This window comes from Coturnix japonica, chromosome Z, assembly GCF_054131305.1.
Source record: "Coturnix japonica strain WE chromosome Z, WE-NBRP24, whole genome shotgun sequence".
Lineage (NCBI taxonomy): Eukaryota > Metazoa > Chordata > Aves > Galliformes > Phasianidae > Coturnix > Coturnix japonica.
Window position 1 is genome coordinate 51,094,025 of NC_140702.1, and position 23,481 is coordinate 51,117,505.

Genomic DNA, 23,481 nt, shown 5'->3' on the forward strand with positions numbered 1-23,481 from the left:
TCTAGCGTACACTCATGTTGTACAGTATTCTACCTTCAGCCAAGATACCTCTGAAGCATATAATATGGCATCGTGTTTTGCCTTTGTGTAAGAACATATTGTTCCTATCAAACTAAAACCCCAATGTTGTTTTTTTTTCCCCAAAACTATGTTAAGCATTGCATTAGTGAATTAACTTAATTTCATCTCATAAGGGTAAAAAATTGTTGTGTAACATCAAGCGCTTAAAAGATCTTTTTTTTTTTTTTCAGTGAGTTTGTCAGCTACAGGTTAAGGGCAAAGTTAAACAGTTTTTAAAGGACTCCAACTACTGCAGTGCAAATAGTTAAAATTACTTAAGCAGAAACATTCCTTACTGTATAGAAATTTAGATTCTAAGGAGTTCATTGTTTCCAATAACAACTTTACCTTTATCCCTCTGGAGTTCATCTTTGGACACTGCATCTGCACAGGCATCAAAATATTTCTGTAAAGTATCAACTTGTCTACACAAGATGTCTCTAAAGGTTTCCATTTCTGCAAGCTTCTCACGTAAGCTATGGCCCTTCTGAAAACACAAGAGAAAAACACTTCAAATGCTTCTAAATACTCTACAGTATTTCAATGAAAAAAATTTCTGCAGACAGAATAAATCTTTCAGATACACTAATGACCTTTCAGGTATCAACAGCTATGAAATACTGCTAATGTTCAAAGAACATGATTATAAGAAACTACAGGTGTTCCTTCATTATTTTCTCAACTTTTCCTCTCTGATACACTTGCTACTTCAGAGCATTCAAGAAAGCTTACTAATAACAGCTTTGCATAATCCCAAGCTATTTGCCTGAAAATAGTCAGCTCTAGTTTTTGTACTAATCTTGACACACCTTTCTAGCAGTGCCCCTCTTCTGCCCCCACAAGAAGTACAGCCTATTCAAATAGAAATATTAAACATTTTAGACACTAGAAACTGGAAAAGTCATTTTTCAATTGGTATTAACAATCAAATCTGTTAAGTCACAGAACAAGCATATCCTCTACTTTAGAAGCCTCTATATTCCCAGGAGTACACAGAACCCTCCTAACAGGTTTGATTTCTCTTGCCATCAGAAGATACTGTAATTGAAAATGGAAAACTGCTCAGAGACATGTGAAAGCTTCCTGTGTAATCTGTTCTTCATCACATAAAGAATTTCACAGTAAAACAAAAAGTTGCTATTCTTCCCCCTAGTTGTGTGAACGAACCTTCATATAATACATCCTTCTTTCATTTGCTTAAGTATCTTTTTTTTTTTTTTTTTTTTTTACACACCTACATTAAGAAACATTATTCACTAACCTTGAACGAAGAGGTGGATGTTGCAGAATATCCACTTGCTCCAGAAACAAGAGATACCATGGAGCCATGGCGGCGTAAACTTGATTCTGATCCATAGCCAGATTCAGTCTAAAAAACATAAACCACACAAAAACCAGAGAAGTGAGGTTTTAAATATGAGAAGAAGCCATAAAAGCAATTAACATCACTTCCTCTAAAACCCTCTTTCTTGCCTGTATGTATTGGAAGCCTAACTCAAATTGTGCCTGCAAGTTCAACGTGTTGAAGTAATATCTGTGAAGTTAATATGAATCAATTTCTTTGTTATCATAATGATGTCGAAAAACAGTAGCTACCTGCAACCTGTTATGCATCCCCCCAAAGTGCAAAAAACTATGTATTTAAGGGTACAAAAAATGGAAACTTTCAATTACTTTGACATCTGTGATCTCCATTAAGCAGTTTTCACACAACATTCACAAAAACGTACAGTACTCTACAATTATGCAAAGTTAAGATGGTTCAATATGAAGACAACTCACAGATTCAGTAAACTTTTCCCATTACTGAAACAGTGATTTTTAATTCTTAGAAGAAAAAAAAAAAAGAGCAGAGATCGCGAAGACATAATAAATGCCAATAATTTTTCTTGTTCAAGACTCCCTCAGCAATACTCTTTGTATTGAACTCAAAGTAACTGGAAAAGAATATTTGCATAGACAAAAGGGAGAAGACAATAAGTTTTAAATAGTTGAATATTACAAAAAACAAAGACTACATCTTGAATAAAAGGCACAAAAATATGATTAAAAATATCAAGTTTCATGAATTTCTTCACAGATAAAACTATGAGAGCAGATACTGAGGATCTGAAGGAAAAATGTTTCTCCATGCCTTCATGTAAATAGTCAGAAAAACACGCAGAGAGAATGCATGAAAGGAACAAAGTGCTCAGAGTAACATCTGAAATGCTGTTAATAGATGAATATGATTGAGTACACAGTGACCACATTGTAAAGGATCTCTGACAGGAAGAAGGGGCAGGGAGACTGCAACAGAGAATGAGTAATAAAGAATCACAGGCAGCAATAAAGCTTCAGCTGTTAATGAAAAAAATCAGAAGCCCCTTTGGAAAGTGAGGAAAGTCTTGATTTCTAAAGCAAATGCATTTACAGAGTTTTAAAAACAGGGAGTAATGAAAAAAATGTTTGAAGTGTTGCTTGAAACAGGAGAACTTGGACAATGTTTGGATGTGGTGCTCAGAGATATGATTTAGCAGAGGGTTGTTAGAATTAGGGTACTATGGTTGGGCTGCGGTTGGACTTGATCTTTGAGGTCTTTTTCAACCTGACTAATTCTATGATTCTATGTTTGAGTTACAGAGCAATAGTGGCAGAGAAACTCCATTTTTTGGAAGTTTTTTGGAATATAAAGATTTTAAATGGCGTACCTTTAAAGTTTGCAGCTTAAATTCACAAAAGGTAGAGAAATATGATCTATTTGACATAGAAGTTTATGTTTAATGACATCTTGTGAAATGACAAAATGCAAGAAGCAGCTTCCTTAAGTCAAACTTTAAGGACTTATACATCATTCAGTCATTTGTTATGAACCACAAATTTAAAGCTATTTTACTGAAAGTAAAAGTCCTAGAAAAAAAGCTATAATGAGCTAAAAGTTCCACGTTTTAGAATGGACCACTTGTTTCAGTGTAAAGAGTATCTTCACTAAGAACATTCATATTGGATATAAAAATAATTTAAAAGTACAGTTAGGAGTTTTAGTCATACAACACTACTATTTCACCTCAGAAGTATTTAGCAAGCATAAACCTCAAGACAGTACTTTGTAGTTATAAAACGCCTTGGTTCGTCATAAGATATTTCTGCTAACATTTCCTTTAAATGCAAATCTAAACAAAATTAAATATCCCAGTGCCAACTTCATTGTTTACTTAATCATACAGTACAAATATTAAGATGATTCTCATTGTGTTCTTACTGTTGCCAGATTTGACACTAGGGTCTTAACTACAATAGAAGTTGTACAAGTTAGAAAGAAGGGAAAATGTTTCAATAGGATTTGACTTCATGAACAGATTAATTTTAAAATATAGTAAAAGTTTCCAATGTATTCAAGTCACTATTTTGATGATGAAGAGCAGATGTATTCTGAATGTTTTCCCCTCCAAGTGACACATGTATGCAAAAATGAGAGATTTAAGCTTAGTAAGTGAAATTTTGGAACATCCATACCTGAAGAATTAATCAAGGTCCATTTCAATTGTACTTCTATAGAGTTTAGAAGAAAAGGTAAATCTCAGAAGTAGAAAACCTTGTGACTTACACTGAATTGAATCCTTTTCTTCTAACATTACCCTTATAGTCAATGCCCATTTGAATTAGTTCACAAAAATCTCAGTGGAAAAAGCAAACTCCAATCCATAAAATTATTTAAGCTTGATTTTTTTTTTAAAAAGGTGTCTTCTCAGCAGTACATATGACAATCACTTGTGCTTATAATTAAGCAGTTTATTTATTCACGTTTCAGTATAAATAACCTATAAGCTTGCAAACCATGCCAGCTCAAAGCTGCCACACAAAAAAAGCATTTAGATGGTTTTAACTCTTTGCAATCAAGAAGCAAGCACACTGAACAGCACAACATGAATCTGAAGTGTCTGCATTTACAGATAACATTCACAAAACTCAAATGTTTTACTGTGTTTAAATAACTGAAAGAAAAAAAAAATTAAGGCTAAGAATACTTATGAAAAAGAAGAAAGAAAATAAGTATTGCTTTATCACTGATGCAGAAACAAGTCATCCAGCTCACAGCAGGCACATGCAAGCAGATTAACACAAACAATGAAAGCATGCACCATGCAAAGCCCCACCATTCTACTACCGCAACATCTAAACGAGAGCAGGTCACTGCCGCATTTATGTCTTGCAAAGCAGAACATCATTAACTATTCACTGCAGAAATACTCAATTACATTGAGAAGAGGAATCTTGACACAAGCTTCTTGTGTTGACACAATTTTTAATTTCCCAGAGTAAAAAATAGGAAAAGTGAGTAGAGTCCATATGATAGTACTAACAGTCTCTGCTTGAAAGCAAAAATAACTCAGAAAAATAGCACTGGTTCATAACATCAAGCACTAAGGCTAAATTACCATGCACATTTACAGATGCAGTTCTTTGAAATTCCATGCATGCATCATAGATTTAGATGCACTAAAACTGGCATTTGTTAGTATGCTGCAACAGCTTCAGCTTTTGAGATGCTGCATGAAATCCAGTAATCCTTTCAAAATGTTTTTTCATTATGACAGGCGAGAGGAAAGAGTCACATTAACCGGAGCTTCACGTGATTCTTTACCGGAGCAGGAGCTGCTATCAGCAATAAGGCAGTGCATCAGAAAAGCTGCTTTCAGTAAAATTGTTAAGTATTCACAGAATCATATTGCAGATTTCCATTCTAGCTCACACTGATCCTCAAGTTAAGGGTTTCCTAAAGTGGGTCAGGAATCCTCTGGAATAAAGCACGGACTCAGAGAAAAGCTCAAAGATCAAATAAAGCAAATTATTGTCCCACGTCTTCGAGAATTATTTTGATCACGCCTTTTTTAGTGCATGTGAAGTGCTTCAATGTATGTTTGCCCACAAAGGCAGTTATTTTCAGCAACCATCATAAATTATTTAATATTTTACATAACACAAGCAGCTCCTCCCTCTACGACATAAGACTCAGCCTAGGAGGTGATGAAACAGACACTGCGATATAGCAATTGTAATCATGTTTTCTGCAATGTTTTCAGAAAAAATACCACTCAAACATTAAAAAGATAAAGCCAGAGTAACTAAAAAAAATAAAAATAAAAAATAAAAGCTACAAGAAAACAAGAAAAATGAGAAAGAGCTGGAAGACTGGAAGATACTATGAAGTATTTGGCATGGACTAAACAGAACAGGTCTTCTGTCAAACATGCATGACCCAAGGGTGATTTTCACACTGAGTATTTCAGTAGGTACTTGAAAGAAATGGTACTGCTAACATGACCCAAGGAAAGAGTGCACAGGAACTGAAGGCACTTGGGTATGCATTTCCATATACTGAAGTTAAAACAGCAATTAACACACATCCACTTTATCAGTTGTTCTACAGGCTCTGGCAATGGAAATTCAAGGTTTTGAAAGCCAGTTGGCTATTAGTCAGCAGGAAGGCAAAGACAGGAATGCCACAGTCCTGGTCACAGCAGCTTACTGACCTCCTGAGCACAGTGCAGTAGTCTATTAAGAAAGGTAAAATACAAAAAATGCTTCAAACTTTCTTTATAACTGCAAAAAACAGGAAAAAAAACCAAGACATTTTTTATCCTAACAGTGATAAACACTGCAATTCTACAATACATAAGCATATTAAATGCTTAAGACCAACAGAAAATCTGAGTTGGAGAATAAGTATAACAAGGGATCTGATAAAAATAGACACAACAGCTATACTACAGCACTGAGATTATGCTAACTGCTATACCCACTTGCTTAGTCTAAACTAACATCTTTTGGGTCACTACTACTCTAACTCTGCATAGTTTTGGTAAGTCACTGTACACTGCTAGTGAACAATAGGCATCTTTAGTAGCAGCAAAAGTTAGACTGGAACCAAAAACCATTGCAGATTTGAAAATAAGGCTGACAAAGAGGCAATCAAAGGCAAATAACTTGACTTTGACAAGTCTTTATCCATGTAGTTCACATCCCTGTTTAATTACATGGATGTGCACCGTTTTTTCATGAGATTTCTTAAATGTTATTTTGCATGTGAACACAATTCACTAAATATTATTCAGCAGCTTTAAAGGCTGAGATTGCAGACCAGATTAACTGGGAGAAGCAGGTGATCCAAACAGATAAGAACAGACAGGATGCAGAGGAGAGTACATCATGGTGTCTACAGAGTGTGAGCAACAGAAAGCTGTCAAGATTTTGCTTCTCAGACCCAGAAACTACTGAGGAAGAGCATGACCTTCCTGAGCATAAGAGTCAAAGACCAAACTGACAATAACTGCTTCCCCTTGTTTGCTGACTTAGAAGTAAAACTAATGCATCTTGTACTGCTGGGTGACCAGGTTATATGAAGAAAGGGCAAGGATGACATTTGCCACTCTTGTGAATTTGGGCTGTCAGGAAATAGACAAGATTTGTAGAGCTAAACAAGAACCAGCCATTAGTTCTGCTATTAAACATTGCCACAAAAAGCACTGATGCTCTGGTTTAGGTTCCCAGTATGCAAGAGAACTTTTACGGACTTGCTTTAGGATTTCAAAAGGCAGCTCTCTTTGCCAAGTGGGGAACAGTGCTCTGTACTATGCTGAGACATAGCCTGGAGTAACCTGGCCAGTACTGGTAGGTGAGAACCCACCCACACATTGCCTTGACAGAATCTACATCTCAAAAAGCTTTACAGAAATACTGAAAAAACCCATAGATATGCATAAAGCTCATAGTGGTAGTCAATAAGCTTATGTGCTATAAAACACTTCTAGAAAAACACGAATATCATTTATTCTGTTCTTCATCTACTTCATCTGTTACCTTGTCACTGCCACACACAGGAACAGATTCATTTTCTTTCTACTCACTACTTTTCATTCACCTAGACATCAGAACAGAAATCTCTTTTAAATGTCTGGCATACTCTAGAGCATGTAAAAAGTAGCAGGCAAGCACTGGAAGAAGGACTGGCAGAGACTGCAAAGTCCATATTAAGCCTAAAAGAGGATTCAAGAAGAATCAGTTCTACAACCAAAGAGAAACTATAACAACATAGCTATAATAACAATAATAATAATTTTAGCAGTAATTCGGAAAAAGGTAGGAAAGATTTTTTTTTTTTTTTTTTTTTTTTTTAAAAAGAGCTAGTTTTGTATCCTTATACCAACATACCTAGCCACTTCTTCTTTGGTTATCAAAACCTGTTCCTTACCCTTCCCATTTCCTTTTTAATATTCTCAATATTCAATTCCCTCACTGCTCTCCAAATACAAAATAAGGTTTACTGCACTAATTACAGACTTGCATAAAGAAAGTTTATACAGACTGAAGGACTTCTTGGGACACACATTTTTTCCTTATGTTCCTGACATAACTTTGGATTCCTGAAACTGGCCAGGGCTGAAGCTGTATAAAAGCAATCTATTTGTATCAATATGCTGTTTCTTTAGAAAAAAAGCCCACTAAAAAAGCCTGCACTAAAATTCATTTATTCATACAGAATCCTACCATTTCACACAGAATCAATTCACCAGAATAAGAATTCTTAAGTGTAAACTAACTAGGCAACAACTGTCAGAATATATATATATTTCCCCAGAATATTGACATACCAGCTGGAAAGTAGCAATGATAAAGTTCTGAAAGCTTAACTGTAATAATAATAATAAAATAACAGTTCTACATAACATGAAGAAAACAGTTTGTAAGAAACATTTTTAGCATCTTAAGATCCTAAGCTTACAAAAGGCTGTTTCCAGTGCTCCAAGAAGAAAGTAAATCAAAGGATTTATTTACTGATTGATTTTATCAGTACACAATAGATGTACTGACATTTTAAGAAGTTAAAAGAAAAGATGAATTGGTTTACAGGGACTAGCATTTCTTCATTCTGTCATTCTGATATTAGCCTGTGGGCTAGTGACAGGTCTGACATAAAAACAATGCTAAAGTGATAATTCATGTCAGCACTTCAAATATTTAGACATAACACCTAACCTAACCTCAGATACAGAAATGCAGAACGTTCACATACTGCAGCTCTCAACACACTGTTTTTGAGGGCTCAAAATACTTTAGAAAAAAAAAAAATAGATTATGCTAAAGTCTGTGTATGATTAACTTTCAGATAAGGGACACGTCTGAATATCTACAAGGATAAAAACTCATCTCCAAAAGCTACTGAATCACCAGCCTGAAGCATGAGAGTATGTATTCCCACTGCAAAATAGCACAACACTCTGCATTTAACAAGGCAGATCGGATGAAATGTTCCGATACACCTCATAATACCTGACAGCTTGTTTAAGGCGCACGTGTTTGAAAAACAGACCAGTAAATCTCCTCAAGTCGATATCCTTTGTCACCACTAGAGGGAACTAGAGAAAAGAAAACAGATACGTCTAAAGGTTACTATTGGTCAAAGTCCAACAGTAACCCTTATCCTGTTTCTGCTTCAGTCCCTGTGCATACAAACCTCCTTTTCTTGGCAGACAATTAAAAACAGAGCACTTTTACCTTTAGCCTTTATAATTACACTTGAAACGCGCTGCTACATAAAGTTCTCTGTACAAAAGAAGTAACAATGACGTCTATTGCTAGAAGAGTGACTATACAAGAGAAGCTGCGCAAAACATTTTGGAGGAGATTAATGAAATTACCTTGAAGAGGTCCCTCAATTATTTACTTTGAAACAGTGAAACAACATGACTATTTCCAGTTAAGACTGCCCAAAGTAATTAGCACCGAATTAAGCTCTTTCACATTACATTTAAACACAAAGTCCTTATAACTTCATCTAACTATATAAGCAGAGAGGTTCAGAATAACTTTACAGTTAGTATGTCACTTAATATGTGGCGCACAGAAAAATGGTACGGCTCTGCCTCAAGGACCCATGGCCAAGTAGAAGAGACACACTCAGCTGCTCTACCATTAGTCTGCAGTTGTCAAACAGAGCTCACTGTGAGAATGAGCTTCATACGCTGTGTAAGAACATGCACAGGCTGCGTTCATGTACAGTGTATGCAGTAAGTAGGCTCTCACCAAACTAGTTTTCCCTGTATGTATATGAACTCTAAAAGGTAACAAAGGAAACAGTCCTGGTTAAACCCTTCCAAACCCACAGTAAGTCATGCAGTAGTGATACAGGGATACTTCATTTGTAATAACCCATTTACTCTATCACAACACAAACTTCAGCAGGCTTAGGGATGTTTTGTAGACCTGTTTTATGCAATGAAAGTTTCAGAACTCTAGTACTAGTTTAAAGTGTCATCAGGCTTTACACACAACGTCAGTACTTGTATCAGTCAGAAAAAAAAACCCACAAAACTAAATGCAACTTAATCCATCAATACAAAAACACCCCACGCACTACAGTTACCTATTTGTATGAAAAGAGAGTGTTTTTCCCTGCTGCAAGCCAACACCCTCTGGGCAGACGAGAAGCACAACTTCCAAGTACAGCACAGGTCTCCACAATAAGCAGACCTACCCTGCCACTGCAGAAAAACTGAGGAACCTGGTGGAGAAACAGCTTACAAGAGGCTACTCCTAATGCATGAGGAAGAAAGAAAACCAAAAGATTTATTTACAAAGATGCTCAGGACTCATGACTCATTTAATTCAGGGGTACGATACCATTGGCTGCTGTTAGGTTGTGCATTAAGTTGTGTGCATGTTTGTTTTTTTTACTTGTCTTCCAGTGGGGTAAAAAGTTTGAACAAGACAAGGACAGATGCCAGTACAGTGCTGAATACCAAAATAATGTTTTCTGCCCACAGAAAACATCAGCTAGAGAACAGCACACTGCTGATAAAAACGAGCAGTTAGTAGCTTGTCATGACTCAGCCTCCTTGTAGTGATTAACTGTCTCATTTCATTACAGCACTATTGTGCTCTGTTTAAGCCACTGGAGCACTTTGTGCAAGAACTTCTGCCTTAACTGCACTACCATCCCTTGCCCATTCTGCATAGCAGTGACAGAATGCATGCTGCCACAGGATCTGCACACGGATCTGCATATATATTCAAATCTTCAGGCACAAAAAAGCACTAGAGAGAAGAGGCAGAAAAGTGGAGCTATGGTTCTCTCATCCAAAAGTGCTCAACTCAAACAGGCTCCAGTTTAAGACAGCAGAACAAAACTACAGATCAGTGTGCCTGTCAGCTGACTGAAAGGGCTTGCTGCCACATAGGTTTATTTCTAATTGCAGCCTCAGGTCACACACTCCACTTCCTTCTTATGTGACCAAACCCAAACACATAAGGGAACAAGGATTTCTCCAGGTACACAGAGAAACACCTGCCTACTCACGTGGATACTCCAGAAGCAATGTATGACTGGTATTGCCAGCTACTGACGCAAGTTATGGGAATTAGCTGAGAAGGAGCCATGGTGGTTGCTCCTCAAGAACTAGAGCAACAGCTACTCAACTAAGTCAGTAAAGATTGGTTAGATACAACTGTATTAAGTCCTATGCGTAGCTTGATTAGATTACAGTAAATGTAATCTAATTTGCTGCTTATCTTTGTACTTTCTTTTTGTATTTTGAACTGGTAGGTTTACCTACTGCTTCCCTTAAACCTACCAAACACCACACACTGTATGATGCACATTTTGTTTCCATCCTGACCTCAGTTCAGTGTATTTGGAGGTAGGTATGAATAAGAAAAACTTAAAGGAGACAGAGATAAACCAGATCCTTCATTTAAGAAACCTGAAAATCCGCAGATTTGAGGCAGTAACATTTTGTTGTTCATTAAAAAAAAACAAACCACCACAAAACAGTTTGAAACAGGAATGGCAATTCCTTTCAGTATGAAGCAGAAAACACAGCATGAACAGGACTGATTCAACTGCTATGTAAGAAATGTGGATTTATCACAGAAGCAGAGCAATGGAGGTCACAGGGGTTGTCTAGTCCCACCTTCTGTTCAGAGCAAGCTCCGTTACACATCCAAGCCTCCACCCTACAAGGAAGTATTCTTCTGAGAACTACAGTATCTACTCTTAAAGCCAAAGTGGCTGTTATGAAACATAACTGGAACACACAAGCAACGGCTGGGTTGGTTGAAGTGAAACAATCTGTTTTGTTTATAATTAATCAAGTGTGCGAGTCTGGAATTAACTGAAAACTTTAGTCAAGCTTTAAGGAGTTTCAACCACAAGCTATTATTGATAAAGCTGCAATGTACAGCTACTGTTGGAATATAGACCCAAGGGTGGCAAGTAAGGCAAAGAACTATTTTTTTTTCCCATCTCTGAAAGGGAAGTCTCAACAGTCTGTAACTGACAACATTTAAGCTTACTGCAGCATACACTTATGTAGTCAACTGAAACTGCTGATTCACTTTCCACTAAAGTCTTCTTTCAGGAAATACACAATGACCAGCAGTAAGTGCACTTTGCAAATTTTGAAACATGAATACAAATAACATTGCTTGTCAATTAAGAGCTCCTGCTGATACCAATGCTAAAGTAATGGAATCTGTAAGAAATATGCAATATTGATTTTCCTCCTTGAAAGAGTATGTTTGATTCAATTTTTGAGAAAAAACTTTTGTAATTTCTACTAAGTTTTAACAACACATCATTTCCTAACAGCATCATTTCTCTGTAACAAGTTTCACTTTCAGTGTCACAGCGTATATCAGGACAACAAGTGTCTATCAGCTTCATTAGCGCTGGCTACACTCTCTTACTTAAACCAGCAACTTGAGGTAATATCCTATCTTCCTTAGTTACTTTAGACCATGGGGGCACAAGAAAGAGGGGTGGACACCTGTATTCTCCTTCCTGCCCAGGCCTCAACATACTGTTAAGCCTATATTAATATCTATGTTTGGACATTGTGTTGAGGGACAAGGTTTAGTGGGAGCTATTGGTAATAGGTGAACAGCTGGACTGAATGATCTTTTAGGTCTTTTCCAACCTTGGTGATTCTATGATTCTGTGATTAATATTTAGCTCTTAGTATTTGAAGCATCTCTTCTTCCCCCACTTTGAATAGCTATGTTCAAGATAGCAGAATTCTGATTTCTCTGCAGAAAGTCCATTCACCTAAATGACACTATGGGGAGCAAATGCATATATACTCAAGCATTATCTGTTCTCATTGAGACAGATCTTTTAAAATTCTTCTACAATGTCAAACATACCAGAAGAATTACCTTAAAAGCTTCGAATTAGGGCTAAGCAGACAATGAATTTATACAAGCAGAAGATGCCAAGTCTTGTCATTATTTCTGAAAGAATACTGAAAGTCTCCTCTAGGTTTTTTAAAAAAAGCTCTGTCAACTTTCTATTCCCTGTTTTTGTTTGTTTTGTTTTTGTTTTGTTATTTAAGGGCCAGAAGAGAAAGGGAGACAAAATAACAAAAAAAGTCAGAGATAAACAGATTTGAAGTTCCCTCTGATGAAAATTCATAAATATATACCCATTGCTACTTGAGCATCCCACCTGTGTGGGTGAGCAGCACCTATACCCTAGGCTAGGGTGCGATTATGCTCTAACAATATCAACTTAATGAGCTTTGCATAATGAAAAGTTCCCTGCTCACTGAAAACATCCTTTACAATGTCTTTTTAGAAACAAAAATAACCAATTTTGATAGATGGGAGCGTATAGAGCATTTAAGACTATTCTATTAAGCTGTTAACACATGGTGTTGTTTGAGCTGATGAGTAATGATTCTGAGTAAATGGTAAGCAGACGCATTTGGCAAGTGTCAGCTTTAACTGTTTCTTACTACTTCCACATTTCAGTCTCCACTTCCTATTCTAGTACAAAGACAAGCACCTGCCCTGATTTGAAGGGGTATTTACCAAAGTCAAGTTGGACACAGGTCTCTCAATGAACAGTGTTTTCAGGGAGACTATACATAATGGTTCAGCTGCTGCCACAGAGAGCTCTAATCATAGAGAAGCACTTAAGTGCTTTACTGCTAGTTACAGGCACTCGCATTGCCCTGATTTCTAAGAAATAGAAGTATACACAGTCAGTATTATCTACTACAGCTGTTTTTACAAAATGAACAAGTAGCACCTGTTATCAGAAGAATTCTTGTTTACAGGAATGAAGGTTATTATTTACTGCATGACCAACTGCATGGTTGGTGCAGTAGGTTTTCTTTAGGGATTAGACTAAGCACCATGCTTATTTTAATCATGTACATCACCTCACATTAAATAACACCACAAAAAAACTGACAATTTTAACAGCTTAGCAGTAGCATTACAGCTTTTAGTGTTTTTCGATATCATGTTAGTACTTCTGAAATGTTTTCTTTCACTTGGCATTGCACTCGTCAATGCTTTGCCAACATGCATTCTGCCCTGTAATTTTCAAGGACCCTTCAGATACTCTTTCAGGCATTTCAGAGCACTCTGGTTCAAAGTTACCTGGCTGTAGTCTAACTTTTATTATACACGAATCTTCAGCCAATTCATGTATTTAGCTAATTCAAGGGAATAAGAGGAGTAAATTCTCAATTAAGTTCAATGTTGTTTGACAGCAGGAGTTTCAAAAGAGAGTTCAGGACCTTACTAAGATTATGAGAACTATTAACACTCAGTCAAGATGGAAGAGAAAACTTTAGTTAGGAAGATATGGCCAACAGTGATCATAGCTTTAATTGAAACAAAGACTTAAGATAACCTTAAGTTCATCCATGTACACAGCTTCTGATAGCTTGCTCCCATAAGAACAGCATGCGAACTCCGCATGACACTTGCACAAATAGAGCAAAACTAACTACCTACTTTTAGAGATGAAAAGTAGTTAGTGGCTCACAGTCTCAGAAAGTAAAAAAAAAAAAAAAAAAACCCAAAAAAAACCCCAACACATGGTGTTGTGGAACAGTATAGTTTACAAGAGACACAAAATAATACTACATTCTGTTCAACATCTGTGAGACCATCAGTAAGAACAATGAATCCAGTTGTGGTGCTGTACCTCAGAGAAAGCTGAGAACTGAGTTTGGAAGACTGATACAAGGAAGAGAGTAGTAAAATATGCTCATATTAGGAATGATTGAGGAAAGGAGAACTATTCAGTCTAGAAGAACAGACAAGAAGTGCAGCAGAAATGATGGAAATAATCTCTTCTCCATAATGACTCTAAGACCACTTTTAAAGAAAAACTCAGAGCAGATGCAAATGGCATGAAAGAAATCTCCCAGCAGTGGAAATAATGTAGTGATCCCATGACCACACAGAGTTACAGTACTCAATAGTCTAACTTACCATCACACACATTTTTGAATAATATTGAGACAAACACATCCTTAAGGGAGGAATTAACTAATTAAATGTTAAGACCCTTGAGGAGTTCCCTTTAGTTTCTTTCTTTTCTGGTGCTATACTGGTCAGGGATCACTGAAGAACAAAAAAGAAAAGCCAGCATTTACTGCTAAGGGGCTGATGAACTTCAGAAGCTAAAAAAGTTACTTACAGTTGAAATAACTTCATCTTTCAGCTGAGCATTTCCCACTTCAGCCCGAGACTCAGGCCAAAATCCAAAATAAATAAGCATATTACTGCAGAGTTCAGAAGATTATTACTGGGCTTCACTTTCTGTTTAGTTATTAGGGAGTGTTTTTGCAAATTTGACTTTGAAGGGAGTTGTCAAATGTGAATATACAAGAACCTAAGTTACATGGTTTATGTCAACATATGACTGTGACAGAACTGCAGCAAGACCAGATTGAAGTTACTGTATAAGCCTGAGCAACAATTCATAGTTTTCTAGTTTCAAATTAGTTAACAATGCTTTAGCCGCATCTTTCAGCACACAGCTCATCAGCAACTTGCCTAAAAGTTTAAGCCTGTTAAAAAGAGAACCAAACCTTTTACAGCTTAACACAAGTGGATCATGTTTTCCAGTGTCCTCTCAGGCAAGTTCCACTGCTTCTGCCAATCACTGCCTCAAAAGGACAAGGCAAGAGTGAGGCACTTCATCCTGGATGAACAGTATAACAATCCTTGCACTTCTACTGTTTCAGAAAACTCCCAGCAAGCTTAGCTAGATTCAACCAACTATATATGCTTGAAGTGACCAGTAGGATACTACATATAATAATATCACTAGTAAATAAGTATTCGAGGAATATTATACACTCATCACCAGCTTGTTATTATACTGCTTGTAACATAGGTGTTCCCTTTTATCATCACAAATTCCCTAACAGAAAACATCTGTTACACAAACTGAAAACTACAAGAAACGACAACAAGAATTATCACTGAATCATAAAGGTTGGAAAAGATCTCTAAGATCATCCAGTCCAACCTCAGCTGATTGCTATTAAACCATGACACATGTCACCCACTGAACTGTGTCCTCAGTGCCAGCTATATCTACACATTTCTTAAACATCTCCAGGGACAGAGACTCTAACACCTTCTTGCGCAGTTTGCCCCAATACCTCACCAAGTCTTTCTGAGTAGAAACTTTTCCTGATATCCTTCCTGAACCTCTCCTGATACAACTTAAGGCCATTACGACTTGTCCTGTCAGAGTTACTAGAAAGAAAGATTGTCTTAGAATTTCATAGCTCTCAGCTGTTGAAAGCCTGTGAACAAACTCAATGTGTTACAGTATCCTTTCTACAGTTTATTTATTGTTGATACATTGAGCTCTCTTTCCAAAAAATAAAGCTCCATGATGTCAGTTTCTGACTAGATTAGCTAGCCAGAGAGTTCTTGCTGTGCTATCAACTAATACAACAAAATAGCATGAGAAAGTTATCTTCAATAGCACTTTTCAAACCTCTTTTTAGCATGGCTAACAAATAATGTGATAAATATTTATACCGTATTCAAAAGTCTCAATTAAGCACTACTAATGTGAAATTACTTGAATGGTTATTTAGTTGAAGGGATAGGTAGATGCACTTAGGCCTCAGTTGCAAGTTGTAACATTTCAATTACAAAAAATAGAAAAGAGATATTCCAGGTGCTTATTCATCAGGTTAGAAGAGAAACTTAATACTTTCTCTGAGCTTCAAATTAGTTACTCTTGTATAAACCCTCACATTCAGACAAAATATAAGGCTACCTAGCCTACTTAGACAAAAGGCTGAGATTAATTTAAAGAAATACTTTAATATACCTCAGTATTTTCATCCTTCACACAGAAGCCTTTCTGTACTGTGAATGGATTTAAGAAATCTGACATCAGCGTAACCTTTTAGATTTGGAACAATTTGAATGGCTTGAGGACTCTTTTTTAAGAGTACTTAATGGGTTACTTGGTTATACTGAAGATGCTTCAAGTGCATATTACAGAGGTACTCAGGGTTTAGCTGCTAGGAATTTTGCTTTGTACAGTGTAGGTCGTAACACTGAACTTTTGAAAACTGGACTCTAACCCTTGCATTCTTCTCAGAAATCTACCTGCTGGCTTCTTTTCCCCATTTCTAAGCAAATCCTCAGCAACTGTTCAACTCTGGTGTTAGATGAATGTGACAAAATGTCACCAACATTCAGATCATTTGCTAAAAACTAGTTAATTTATCCAGATTATTCCCAGGGTGAACTGTAATTCTCATTCATCCTGCCATTATTTATGTCTTGGGAAAGTAGTGCAAATTAATAAGGATAAATTTTAATTCAACCAAAACAGAGTGTAACAAATGAAAACATTAGGTTAGTATATGAAAGACTATACGAACAAGGAAACCTTCCTTGTTTATTCATACTATATTGAATACTTTCATTTTGCTTTCTTGAAGTTGCAGTCAGCTGAGGTTCACATCCTCTATGTGTAAACCCAAATGTTTTCTCACTTTCTCACATTACAGAGCTAATAGTGTTAGAAATCCCATACTCCATTTTAAAACTAGCACGTAGACTTGGAGTTAGTCCTTTAATATATTATTTAAGAAGAGGGTAACTTTTCAAAAACACCTGTTCCTTGGTGCCTGCTCTCTTAGACTTCCCTTCCTCTTGTTCCAGGAAATTAATAAGCACTTTAGAAGCTATAATTAAAACATTTCATCTGCATTCAAGAACTTCAATACAAGAAAAGGCTAATACACTGATAATAGCAAACAGCAGCAAATTCTAACAATTTTATGCTTGAGCATTAGATGTTTTACATTTCTCAGCTACCAGCTACTCATTGGTGTTGCGAAGCAGTAAGTTTTTCCTAAGTCTACTCATACACAAATTTAAAGTTCATTGTAAATCAGTGTTTTCTCTGTTCAGAACACAATGAAACAGTCAAGTTTCAGTCTCTTTCATACTCTAAAGATAAACAACCTTGTGAAATGCTACAGTAAGTCTCACAAATGTACTTTTGTTAGCAAACAGCTTAAGCAGCCTACCAGAACTACCTACCCACTCAGCAAACAACAAAGAGCTTCAAAAACAAAAAAGCACAGTATTTTATGCAGCAATACTCAAGTTAATAAAAATGATTGCTTGGTACAGGAAATAATTTTCTCTCTTTTTTTGTTCAAATTATTATGTTATCAATTCTAGAACACAGCTGTCAGACAAAAGCAAATTTTATTTGCTCACAATAACTTTTAAAGGACTTTTGCTTCAGTTTTATTAACCTGATCAGGAAAACTGCTTCAGAAAATTTAGGAGTAAGTAGGTAAAAACCTTAACTTTTCAGTGAAATATTTTGTCTCATAAAGGTTCACCATCATAATATTTCCCACCTGACATAAGAATGATAAGAAACGCTATTTGCCTTGAACAGCAGGCAGTCTAGACTAAAAAAAGAACATGCAGGAACCTTGAAAATACAAACAACAACCACCTCAATGAAAGAAACCCACAAGTTAAATAATGTGCTAACTCATTCACCAAACCTAGTTTAAATTTCAGCTCAAAGTTAGGGAACAATTTCTGTGTACCTACATGTATGAAAAATCCCATGCCTATAAAAGCAGTTTCTGAACTGCCAGCTTGATAGATGTGTAATTCAACAGCTTGTCTGATGCATCCTCTTGAGATATTTCTTTCACATGTTACAAGATTAACACATTGCAGCATTTTTGTCTCAGAAATACCTACAGATTAGATATGTATTTTTCCCCCTCAAGATTAAGGGAAACAATCCTAGTTTTGCAACTGAATTTTGTACGTTTTCATGTTGTCTGTATCACAGTGAAGGCAAGATGTCAAGCTATAAAAGGACAACTTACTGAAAGACAGCACACAAATTTTAAGAGCTTTTACTGCTTATTTTAAAGCTGCCCCAAGAAAAGTTGAAACTTCTCAATTACATACTGTCCTTTGAGAAGCTCAAGGTAAAGATACAAATAAAATATAGGTAAAATTAATTATGTACCTACTTATGTATCTATTTTAATGTATATTCCTGTAGCAATTGTGCAACCCAGATACCAATGTTATGTTGTACTGGATATTGTAGTTAAACTTAACAACCTGAGGCAGTGTCTATCTTGTACCTGGAAACAGAGTGGATGTCTTGTACATTATGTTCTGTAAAAATATCTGACCTTCAAGCCCTTTAAGTAAAAAAAATTGAATAAATAATAAAAAGAATGGAATTCAAAAGCATAGAACAAGAAAGCTAAAATGATTGATGAAGAGCAGGGTGTTAGAAGACAAGGACACAAGAGACAGCAATCACTGAGAAAAAGCAGCCAAAAGAACAACAGATGAACCATATAAAATCAGAATCATAATCTAAAAGAATGGACTCCAGGACAAACAAGTTTAAAATCTAGGACAGATAACAAACAGTTTGGTAATGAGAGGATGCACAAAACCAATAAAAAGCAACTTAAATATGATGCAACTTTTTTCCTTTTTCAAGCTAGAAGAGGGTTCTCAATTGTTAGCTCCTACCTAGGAAGGGTAAGTAAATTCCTTTGGAGTGTACTTAACTCACTGCTTCAAGCTTGGAACTTTCGTCTGTCACATACAGCTTCACTTCAGTGCTTTCATGAAAGCTTACTACTCTCCGCAAGGATCATTGGATCTAACACCTGAGAAAGAAAATTAGACTTACCTTGTGTTGTTCTATTGCATCTACCCACTGTTGTCTGTGGTCTGGGTCCTGAGCTCGAAGGTACCAAACGCTATCATTTACACTAATATCAAATCTGCATTCATCAAAGTCATGGGGCTACGAATAAAAAAAGAGTGCAAGAAACACTGGGATTAGTAACATGACCAAGAATATCTGAAAGAATATTCTGACATTCAAACACTGTAATTAGCAAAGCTTATCTGTATAGCCTTGAATTTGTCTGAGATTCTGAATGCCATTTTACGTAGCTTTCTTTCACAATGTAGTATGATGTAGATTGTATAGTACACTTTCACAATGAAAAGTGCCTATTTTCTGAAAAAGAAGTTGAAATGAAAAGCCAAACTGCTCGATATGTTCTTATTAAAGAAAAATGATCATAACAAGTGTTCTACACACATACTGACCAACACTTCATACTTGCAAACCAATTCTTTAGCAACTAGTGGACACAGAGCAAAGTACACTACTATTATTCTTTTTATGTTTCAGAGCAAGAGATGAATTCAGGTTACTACTGTTAGTAACCTAAACCATCTAAAACCTGATTTTAGATGGAAGGCAAATGTACAACATAGCAAAATACACTAAGACAGAACCATAAAAAAACTGACTAAAAATGACTGCAACAAAACGACATGGAAGAGAAAAAAAGGAAGCTGTTGCACCCTCAGTCTTCAGCTATTTTTGCCATTTAATACAAGAATATCAGACAACTGAAAGCAACATTCAATCCTTTCTCACAACACTACTAGAATGCACCTAAACTTTACAATGAAGGCAGATGAGATGTAAAGGGGGACAAAATAATCTCATCTGCCTTGCACTCTGGCATTGTCAAAATTAATCCCTAGCAAACATACAAGACAGTACAGATATTCCCTTTATAAAGTCTTATTGTGACAGCTGAATACCTTCTTTAAGTTTTCTGCTGCATGAAAGAAAAATTCTGCAAAATGTAAAAATACGGCAGGAAGCTAAAAGGCTCTTGGCTTAAGGTAAATGATTTGATCTCAAGGTTCTTTTTTAGCTTCATACATTTGTTCAGGAATCTGGACCTAAGCTCAAAGCAGAAATTTTATCTTCCAGAAAGGACGGCAACTAACAAAACTGACAATCACATGCATTAAATAACTTCTATTAATTGCTTAATTCTAGCAATTTTCAAAACTAATTATGTATGCTGCTTTTACTGGACTAAAGAATACAGACACACAAGGGAATTCACATCTTCTCATCTTTTTGTCTTTCAAAATGCATTTTGTGCATGATTATTACACTATATGGGAAATATGTTTACCTGCCTTAGATTAGCAAATCTGCCATATCAACAGTTTAAGCTTATAAACATGTTCCCAAACACTCTTCTATCAGGCTCTCTTTTTGCTGTGTGTTGAGGTATTACACATTTAAAGAAATGGAACACTTTCCCAGAAACTGTCCCAAAAGCAAATGTACAGGAATTAGCTATCAAAGTTTTTGCTGCCATGAGAGTAATCTGCCTGCCTCTATTTAAGACTGTCTGGGAGGAGTTAAAAGCAATAGCATGGTTTATCCCGTTAGAAAGCTTTTAGAACTGAAAAGCCTGCATTCCGATGCACAACTTATTTCTCTGTATAACCTGTCAGAAAGTTTCTTCCTCTATCTCTCATCTAAACAACTTTTACTGTAATTTAAGACCATTGCTTATTTGCCCTTTTCAAAGGCATGTTTATGTATTTCCTTTCTTTACATAGCAACTCAAAATACATTTGGAAAAAAAAAATAAAAAAAATAAGCTGTGTAGCAGAACCTGGAAGAGGAGTGAGGGAACTAAGAGGAATAACCCTGTGAACATCCAGGTCAGAGAAAGAGGAGATGCTTCATGCACAGGGTCAGAGATTTTCCTGCAACCACTGGAAGAGACTACAGCAACACAGAAGTTTCCCTACAGCCCATGAAGAGGATGATGGTGAAGCAGAAAGCTGAACAGCAGGCCTTGCAGGATTCCATGCTGCTGTAGGGAAGTGTGCCTTAAAGGAAGCTGTAGCCTGTCAGATGGACCCCCAGTGAGGCAAGGAAGAAGTGCAAAGATTGCAGAAACATGCTGTTATGAACTGACTGCAGCACCCATTCCCATTCATACCACTAGAAGAGCTCAGAAGAAGTGCAAAAGCTGGCCATGAAGGAGGAAAATTGAATCTAAGAAGGGAGAAGTGCAGAGGAAGGGGATTTTAGTTTTACCTGTGTTTTGTAAGCCAACTCTGTTTTTAACTGCCTATAAATTTATTTTGCCTGAGCATTTCCCCATTACATTAACCGGTAGGTGGTCCCCCTGGTTTTTGTCTCAACACACAAGCTTTTTATCTTATTTTCTCTGCCAGAGTTGTTAAGCAGAGGGAGTGAGAGCAGCCAGGCAGGGGGGTCTGGAAGACAGCCAAGGTCAACCCACCGCAGTAATCTAGAAAGTCGTTATAAGCATAGATTGTGAGTAATGTACATCTTAGAAAGAACATAAAGGGACAAGGCTTGTTCCAAATTAGAAGCAGGATTTTTGCTGCACATAGTCAAACTTCAAGCAAGGAAGGTATTTCTAAAGAAAAATACAGGAATGACACTTGTTAAGAGAAAATAATGTCATGACCAGATACAACAAGGAGACCATTAGGAAGAGCATCACTCAGGATGTTTTAAAAAGTGAGTGGTGACTCCAACTAATTAACTTTCTCTTCTTCTACTGCATCAAGTAAGTAACTTTCTGAGGTTGTCAGTGACATGTTTCTATAGCTTATAAGATACTAGATCCTCTGAGCTTAACTTAAATTTAACAGTCCACCACTTCCTAAGTTATCAATTACACACCTCTGTTGTGTGTTCATTATGTATCCTCCTGGTGTGAGGAGTTTCCCTTGCTTATCTACACAGACACCTTTTTAAATTTTGCTTCAAAACTAACCAGGATTATAGACAAAGCTGAGTGTATTCTGATACTGCTTGTCCTCTACAATATTACTGTATCTAATACATAACATACTGGAATGATGTATGATCCAAGCTGGAAATTAGAGGATAGAGGGGGTTCTGCCATTTGAGTGAATACATGTAGGGCTGGAAACCACTGAATGCCCTATGAGAACAAATGGGGAGATGCACAGATTTTGTTATGTGGCAGCTGCTCTGATCTCTTTCCTGGGGATGAAGAGAGAGCTTGTTCAGATATTGTGGAACTGGAGAATTTTAAGAAGCCACAAAATGATGCAGGAAGGAATTCCACCTGAATGATGGAAAAACTGGCAGATGAATTGTACCTTGCACTGTAAGAAAGTAACACTGTTCACTGTTGGAAAAAGAGCATATATTCAGTCCCACTGAACCAACAAACATTATTTATGACAGCCTGGCTTGCAACTCATTTTCCAGGGCTTAACTGTTCATGTCCACTTTTATTAACAGTTGGACTTGATGACCTCAGAGATCTTTCCCTTCCAAAATGATTCTATGGTTAGAAGTAAAAAAAGTGACTACTGACCAAGACAACTACATTTCCAAGCTGTTTCAGGCTTGCAGGTACAGCTTCAGAGTTTCAGGGTGGTATTTTCATATTTTCTCATCAGAGAAATTGAAAAACAAAATACATCAATTCTACTCTTACCTTGAGTGGAAGAGAAATGATCCTGCACTGGATTATCCCTACACAGATTCCAGCTCAGCACAGCTGAGAGTATTCAAATCAGTATTCAAAATACTTCAAATTCCATTTACATAGGAAAAAGAAGCTTGAGTGAATTTTACTTATGTGAGGTTCTTACATTCTTAAAAGATGAGAATCAGTGTTTTTAATAGCTCTAGATATTCTGGCTTAAGATACACAAAGTAGAGCCATTAAAAAAAACCAAAAAACAAAACAATATGAACCAGAGAAAACATTGTTCATTTTTTTCAGTTTTCTATTAAATGTTTTGACTGCTAACTTCCTACATGGAAAAAGAATGAGAAGCTCTACTCACTTACTCAAGGCTATTCTGAAAGAAAGGGGGAAAAAAAAAAAAATCAAGTTTCATATTTTAGCTTAGATCAATCACTAAGTTCTCTGATAATGTTTAAAAGTTAACAGATCAGTCGCTCACACCTTTCAGGCTTTCTACCTGAAGACAACTTCGTAAAACCTGCATAACACAAAAGGCATTTCTTCACAAGAACACCTCGTCTTAAGCAATCTTTACTTACAACTTTGCAACAGTTACATTAGAGACTAAAACAGGCACTACATAATATTTGCTTTCACCATAAGACTATTCTTCTATGGATACTGTTCATTCATTTGTGAGATCTTAAGAGCAGTGACAATTCACAGAAACATAACGTGTTCTAGTAGGATGAATGTGAAAACTGTTGACATTTTGTCCAGA

The 23,481-nt window shown here is 36.4% G+C and overlaps 1 protein-coding gene across 3 annotated transcripts in view; it reads right to left on the reverse strand.

Annotated features, from left to right (window-relative positions):
• CERT1 (ceramide transporter 1) overlaps positions 1-23,481 on the reverse strand; it is a 65,589-nt gene that overhangs the window by 25,489 nt on the left and 16,619 nt on the right. For all 3 annotated transcript variants that reach the window (XM_015848818.3, XM_015848817.3, XM_085528172.1), the window contains exons 3-5: positions 19,073-19,189; positions 1,322-1,429; positions 409-547 (exon numbers count right to left, since the gene is read on the reverse strand). In XM_015848818.3, coding sequence (XP_015704304.1) covers positions 409-547; positions 1,322-1,429; positions 19,073-19,189 — 364 coding nt within the window. The remainder of the gene's footprint in view (positions 1-408; positions 548-1,321; positions 1,430-19,072; positions 19,190-23,481) is intronic.